Source organism: Trachemys scripta, chromosome 11, assembly GCF_013100865.1.
Source record: "Trachemys scripta elegans isolate TJP31775 chromosome 11, CAS_Tse_1.0, whole genome shotgun sequence".
In the NCBI taxonomy this organism is placed as follows: domain Eukaryota; kingdom Metazoa; phylum Chordata; order Testudines; family Emydidae; genus Trachemys; species Trachemys scripta.
The window spans coordinates 20,934,974-20,942,627 of NC_048308.1; the positions used below are offsets into that span (position 1 = coordinate 20,934,974).

Consider the following 7,654-nt stretch of genomic DNA (forward strand, 5'->3'; position numbering starts at 1 on the left):
TGCCTGGTTTGACATTTCACTTCAAATGTTTCAATGTTCTGAATGTGCAGGGCCAAATTCTGCTCTCAGTTACTCACCTCTAGCTCCAGACTGTCTCCTCCTGACTTCAGCTTACTTTGCTGTTTTCAGTGGAGTTCCTCCAGATTCACACCAGTGTAACTGATGGGCAGATTGTGCCTCACTGCAGTTTACCTATGAAAACTGCAGGAAACTCGACACACAGTTTTTTCTTAATTCTTTTGTCAGGAGGGTAAGGTTTGTTCAATATGGAAGAAACAGGATCTGGCCACCCAGTGTCATGGATCTTGGGTGGTTGAACTAGCTCTGAGAATCCATCTCCTTTATTCCCTGGCAGCAGAACTTCAGCAGCTGGTATCTGGCCTTTGGAGCCTTCCTCAAAGAGGGATTACCACTATAGGGTTTGGGAGTGGAAAGCAATTACAGCCTGGGGCTGTTAGTTTACTTGGGAAGTACATCGGAGTAGTGGAAGGATGATTTGCATCTCCCTGGCCCTCACACTCCATACTATATCCTCCCGTATTAATTCCTGAACCAGGAGAGTGCCCCCTCTGAAGGCCATGGGAAGGGAAATTTTTTCCATGATGGTGGAATGGGAGTAATCCATGCACAGAAGGTCCCATGATCAGACGTTGAGAGCAGAATTCAGCCCATTTAGGAAAACATTCAGAACCCCTTTAGATGTCCTGTGTGGTGGTGCAGTCACATATTGCCACATTTCATCTCCAGACATGGCTGCATTTCTGTGATGGGTGAATGTATCCCTGTACAAATGATTCTCAATCACTCAGGGATCATTTGTGGATGAAAGGTGAAGTGATGCATAGCTTTCTCTATGCTGCAATACTCTCAAACTTCAGAAACTGTTTTTTAAAAATCAGATTAAAACAATCTTGGTTAGCAATGTTCTGTGGCCAGTCTGAACAGGGTATAATTTTTAAAAATAGTTTCCAAAATCATTTTATTAGCACTAGTTGTACTGGTGAAGCCAATTCTGGAACAAAAAACCAACCCCCTCACACTACCTTTTCATCTGTTTGTTATGAAAAACAAAAAGTATCTTAGGCATGTACAAAACAAACCTTTAAAGTCAGAAAATTGCCAGCTGAGGCTATCTTTTCTCTCCAGCATTACATACTAAACTGAAGGACTGCAAAAGGTCACAGAAATACTTCTTGTTCTGTTTGACAATTTATTCTGTTGGTCCTTAAACATTCAATATATTTTTAAACTTTAAGTGACCTTAGAGATAAGCTAAAAGCAGCTCTGCTATGACCCAGATTGTCACTACTCCAGTTTGTGTGGGTGAATGTAATTTAGCCCACCTCAGGGAGTCTCAAAGAGCGATAGCTGATCATATTCCACTGACTCCCCTTTTCATGCCTGCATTACCCTTTTGGCACAGACAGGATTTCCCAGTGCTAATTGCTCTAGGACAGTGGGAAACAGAATAGTTTCCATGTCTGGCAAGAGATGGCTTGTGAAATTGTATGCCATCCTGCACTGGGACACATTAAGCAGAAGGCAGTGTTTCCAATGGAAACAATGAAAACTGCAAGTGCTGAAGCCTCAATAATGCTTAAAGTGACTGTTATGGCACTAGCTGTTCCCTTTTATGGATTAAAGTGCGTGTGGTGGGAAGATCTCCATGGCCACATTAAAAAAAAACTTTTTGAAAAAGTCCACTCAGACGGCAAATATTCCTTGAACAAAACCAAGTAACCAGGCTTTCTACCAGCAACGTAAGAGAGGGATCAAGAATCCTCCTCCTCCTGTAAACCCAGTAGCTCCAGCAAAGTCTTTTGTATACCTCCTGCACAGGAGCGGTTCTAGTTTTAGGTTTTCCATCCATGAAGATGCTGATCCATTCCTGACCCTTTCACATTCTATATCCACCTCCACTGCAGCAGTATCTCCCTGCAAGGTCTCTGCCTGACCAGCCACATCTTGCACACCGCTGCATATAGGAGATGTGGCATTTCAGCTGTGTTTAGGCCAGGTTACTCCATGCCCATGATAGTATTGGAATCAATGGCCTGTGGATATTCAGCAGGGAGGAGACAGCATGCTGTAAATTAAGTGGGATCTCTTGGCTATCTCTTCCTGTAATCACTTTATACTCTTTATTTTCATATTATAATGTAGTATGATTTAAATACTATTCTGAAGTTTCTCCCTCAGGGTCTGATTTTTGAGTCTGCAATCATTAGAGGGCACAATCAGCAGCAATGACATAAATTAAAATGTAGGGGATGGAATTGGGGCTGGGAGGGATAGCTCAGTGGTTTGAGCATTGGCCTGCTAAACCCAGGGTTGTGAGTTCAATCCTTGAGGGGGGCCACTTGGGGATCTGGGGCAAAATCAGTACTTGGTCCTGCTAGTGTAGGCAGGGGGCTGGACTCAATGACCTTTCAAGGTCCCTTCCAGTTCTAGGAGATAGGATATCTCCATGAATTTGGCCTTAGATTTAACTACCTGGTTTTCAGGGACAATCAGTACTTGGAAGTTTATTTTGTCATTTGGCCCTGCAACATGCACAAACAAAATGTTGTGTTCTGTTTTGTTTTTAAATTTGGTCTTAAAATCATATTTTCAATTGTCCTCCTTAACTGAGCCATCCCATATGACCTGCCAGTGGGGGAAGTGAGAGACACATGCCTCCTTTTTATTCCTCACAGATTTTGGCAAAACTGTTTGTCCCCCTCAGTGTGGCAGCAGGGTTAAATAGTGTCACCACCTATTACAATTTTATCATGAGTCTTGTGGAATGTGGAGTTTGTCTTAAAACACCATTTCCTGGAGTCGGGTAAGAGCCTTTTTTTTAAAAGAAGAAAGAAACAGTTTTTTCCAAACATCGTAGTTGTGGAGAAAAGCTTAAAAACGTGAATCCTAAAGGCTCCAAAGACGAGAAGGCAAGTAAAATGGACTCAAAATGTATTATTTAAAAAAACCAACCTCATGGTTTTTAAGCCAATATCAAGATGTTCCAGGGCCTGACCCATGATTTTTGAAACTGCTATTTTCATTCTTAGTCCTGGTCCAGCACCCATATTTTTTATTGTAGTGGCACTATGGAGCCTGCAATATTTATGGACAATATTTATTCACAAACCAGATACCTGCCCTACTAGCCACTTGATTTGTGTGTTCAGATTCCCATGTGCATAGGTAAATGTGTTCAGAACTATTGCAGCAGCAGATAAGGAGACCCTTTACATCTGGCCCTTAAAGCACATAGTCTTGTATTTTCTAAGGCTCAATTCTGCTACCCTCATTTACCCTGGGGTAGCATGTTACTACTTGGTTCCAGGGGCACTACTTACAGAGAAAGCTAATACTTAACATGATTAAAGATAGAAGAATCCAGCCCCCAGAATATTGTGGCTCTTGAAATGATTAAAATTATTGAAAAGGACAAAAATGGAAGGTTTTTTGGAAGGTTTCTGTTTTATTGTTTCTGTTTTCAGCTGCAGCAATGGATTATCTTTCTAATTATTTACATCCTTGTAGGTCTTTGGTCAAACTACAATGAAAGCACTGAGAAGGAAATCCATTCTGCTAACGGGTTACTTGGAGTATCTGATAAAGCATTACTACAGTGAGGATAAAGCAAATCCAGAGAAACCCTTTGTAAAAATAATCACACCACCTCAGATTGAGGAAAGAGGATGCCAGCTCACACTAATTTTTTCTGCTCCAATCAAATCTGTATTTAAAGAACTGGAAAAAAGAGGAATAGCTGTGAGTAAATCAGTCTTCCCTGCTGCTGATTTTCCCATGCTTTGTTTTATGACTCTACTGCACCGAGTTAATCATTTTTGTTATTATTTCTGTATAATTTCATATAAAACCTGAGAAAGGCCCCAGTTAATTTCAATAGGCTTTGGATCAGGCCTACAGAGGATACATTTCTTATTTATAATAAAAGAGAAGCTTTATCAATATTCAGATTACAAGAATATGATTTTTTTCACCCTAAACTTGAACAAACTCTTTTTACAGGTTTAGAAATGTTTGGATAACTTCCCCCTCACTTCACATTTCCCCACCTCCTCACCCCCCACAGACACCATAAACAAACAGTCTGGTTTTATACATCACTGCTCTGTTTTCTCCCACTCAATATGAAACGTTCCAGCGTTAACATAGTGTAAAGGAAGGCTATTTCCAACCCATTTGGAAAGTGCCAGGAATCTCAACAAGAAGGACATCTTGAGATTCCCAGGCTAATTCTGTTGATTGAAGAGGTATGGCTAATTCAGAAAAGCCTTCAGATTTTTATGTACTGAATAAATGGAATAATAAAATATTTTCATAATTCATCTTTAGCTCTGAAAGAAATTTATATAAGTGGATGTTATTACCCACATTTTATAGATCATCTGCTAGACTGTAGGCTGTCCAGACCATCATTCTTTTTCTCTATGTTCTGTACAGCATTGATTTATTATCATTACCTGAGACTAGCATTAATGCTGGGAGAAATTTTGTGGCTGAAACCCTTTTTTTTTTGGCTGAAAAATGCAGATTTGGGTCAATTGAAACATTTCATGAATTTGTGCTATTTTTGGCAAATTGTTTCAGTCGAACAAATAGAAATGTCCAAGTGGTTAATTTTGATATTTCCAAAATATTTTGATTTTTTGGGGAGCTAGATTCACAAGGGGTAGTAGGTACCATTCACAAAACTGAAGAGGAGGAGGAGGTCATGCCAGTAAGGGAAAATGATACTATAGCTTGGGTGCTCATTGAGGAGAGGGGGACCACCTGGGTTCTAGTCATGTGCCTATGAAGAGCTTTAATTATTTATACAAAATGGAAGAGCTTCAACAGGAAAGATTGAGAGAGGCCCTCCCTAAAGTAGCCTATAGTGGGGTGGGTTAGGACCCTCATCTTGTCTGTAGGAAGCCTGGGTTCAAGTCCTTGCCCTACAGCTAGGATTTAAACCTGAGTCTCTCTCAGGTTAGTGCCCTAAGTAGTGAGTATAAACAGGGCATCACTACACCCTCTTTGTTTTGTGAATGGCACCTACATCTCCCTGTGAATCTTGCCCTTCATTTCCTTTGCTTGCTTTTATATATATATATATATATATATATATATATATATATATATATATATAAAATCAAACAGTTCAAGTTTCCTAAAATGGAAAATATTTTTTTCCAATTTTTCAATTCGTTGAAATATTTTTTTAAAATGTGTGTGGGTTGACCCTGAAACAGGTTTTGTTTTCTTTTTGATTTTTTTTCTCCAGAACTGAATCTGAAAAATCAATAATTCACCACAGATCTAATCAAGGCTGCACTGTGGAAGGTGCTGCCTATGTATATAGTAGAAGACCATCCCTGCCCCAATGAGCTTGTAATCTAAATAGAAAGAAACAGAAACATTTTACAGATGGGAAGCCTGAGACAGAGCGGTGAAGTCACTTCCCAATGCTCACTCAGGAAGTCTGTGGCTGAGTCAGAAATTTGAACCCAAAACCCATATCTTAAACCACAATGTCATCTTCCTCTAACTGACACTTATTAGTAACCTAAAAGGTTATTTTCTCTAAATCTGAAGAAGAGATCTGTGAAGCTCAAAAGCTTTCCCCTTCTACCAACAGAAGTTGATTCAAAAAAAGATATTGCCTCACCTACCTTGTCACTCTCCCTGGGACCAACATGACTACAAAAACACTACAAAATGTATAATACTCAGTAAGGAGCTCTCAGATAAAACAGTTCCTTTAATGATCTGCAAAAAAACAGAACCTTGTTGTTAGCAATACATACAATAGGAGAGGTAAAAAACAGTATTCTCCTTAGAGAAATATTCTAGAGTTCAGATAGCAAGGTAACTGAAAGCTGGTAACCAGTGAGCACAGGTCAAAAAAAGTGAAGGTATCAGAGCCTGAATTTAAGGTATTTAAGGTATGTGTTTGGAGGTTAGAAGTGCTGGCGGGATGATAGTCTAATGCCATATAAATGATATAGTAGATCTATTTCTGCTGGTGACTTGCGTTTCCAAAGGGCAATACTTGTAGGCAGAATACACTTATGTGTTTTGGTGCTGCCAAGGAATTCCAGGAACTACTGCTTTTAAGAGGGCATAGGGCATAATGCTGTTGCCTTGTCATTGGGACACAGTAATGTTTCATTTTTAGGAGATTATCCTATTCAGCAAAATATTTAAGTTCAAAATCACAGCAAGTCTTGTGACATTATTTGTACCTTTATTATAAAACGTACTTTGTGCATACTTTTTATCAAGAATCCGGGCCATATTCAGTGCTGTGCCTCTCAGGATTCACAGTGCAGAAGGTGTTGCCCATGGGTGAGGGGCAAAGATGGCTTTTTTGCCAGATGAGTGCTTCCCTAATTCTGGGCTGCTTCAGGGGCCGATGTAGATCCTGGCATAAGTCAGTTCTGCAGCACAGAATACCCAGAGTTCAGAGTGCTCTGGACACTCCCCATAACATCCCCTATTGCAGGGGCTGCACAGAAGGGAGAGGGTGTGTAGGGCTGCCTATGTTGTTTCTGTATTGGGGATGTTCCTTGGAGGCGCTTTACTTCACCAGAGAGGTGTAAAAGAGGTAGCAGCATGGACCAGAATCTTGATCCCACAGCTAGGTTCTTGTAATATGCCATTATTCATTGTATTTTTATTGTCTCAACCTTAAAGATGTACATAAGAATATAAGAATGGCCCTACTGGGTCAGACCAAAGGTCCATCTAGCCCAGAATCCTGTCTTCCGACAGTGGACAGTGCCAGGTGACCCAAAGGGAATGAACAGAACAGGTAATCATCAAGTGATCATTCCCTGTCACTCATTCCCAGCTTCTGGCAAACAAAAGGATCTCTCTTCCTCGAACTTGCAGTAGACTTTAGGGAGAGAGAGCGGGCTGGTTTTTAGTTAGTGTTATTGCATGAAGGCAAGGAAGAGGTGAGCTTTTTCTTGTGACAAATACATTTGAAGTGACATTAATTTATTAAACGTTCCTTTTCTGTTTTGCAGTGTGACATGCGAGAACCAAAAGCTCTTCGTGTTGCCCCAGTTCCTCTCTACAATTCTTTCCATGATGTACACAGATTTATTGGAATCCTGGGATCTGCAATTACATCTGCAAAACAGGCAGCAAACAATGCTGCACTATCCTGATCTTATTGATGGCTCAACTGTATCTTTTAATCTATTTCTGACTAAGATGCATTTATTCTTCTGAGCAATTCTGTCCTTCTAGTAGACTAGGCTATATTCACTGCAATTTGCAACAACAACAACAAAAAGGGGGTGGGGGTGATTGAATAGTTATTTACAACAGACTGTACTTTTTATTAAAGCTAATATTTCCTCTTTGCTTTGACTTTGACTACACAAGTTCTTATGATTTGTACATTTGAATGGGGCTTTTCTAAAACATTTTATAGTTTCATTCCATTAGGATTGAGAAGAGGAACAAGTGAAGACTTCAATAAATAAAAAAATAAAACATCTCATTGTACTATAACAATATGATGCATAACAAAGAATGGAAATATTAGGCTTATTACTTCAGTAATGTACCAACAGTTTGCAACCTATTTTGCAGTTTTAATTAGCATCAATTCTGTTTAAATAAATGCATAGGTACATTTTAAAAAGAAAAC

General features: G+C 39.6%; 1 protein-coding gene across 6 annotated transcripts in view; it reads left to right on the plus strand.

Annotated features, from left to right (window-relative positions):
- KYNU (kynureninase) overlaps positions 1-7,364 on the plus strand; it is an 82,118-nt gene extending 74,754 nt beyond the window's left edge. For all 6 annotated transcript variants that reach the window (XM_034785444.1, XM_034785443.1, XM_034785446.1 and 3 more), the window contains 2 exons: positions 3,529-3,759; positions 7,023-7,364. In XM_034785444.1, the coding sequence (XP_034641335.1) occupies positions 3,529-3,759; positions 7,023-7,166 (375 nt within the window). In that variant the 3' untranslated portion in view covers positions 7,167-7,364. The remainder of the gene's footprint in view (positions 1-3,528; positions 3,760-7,022) is intronic.
- Positions 7,365-7,654: the final 290 nt, after the last annotated feature.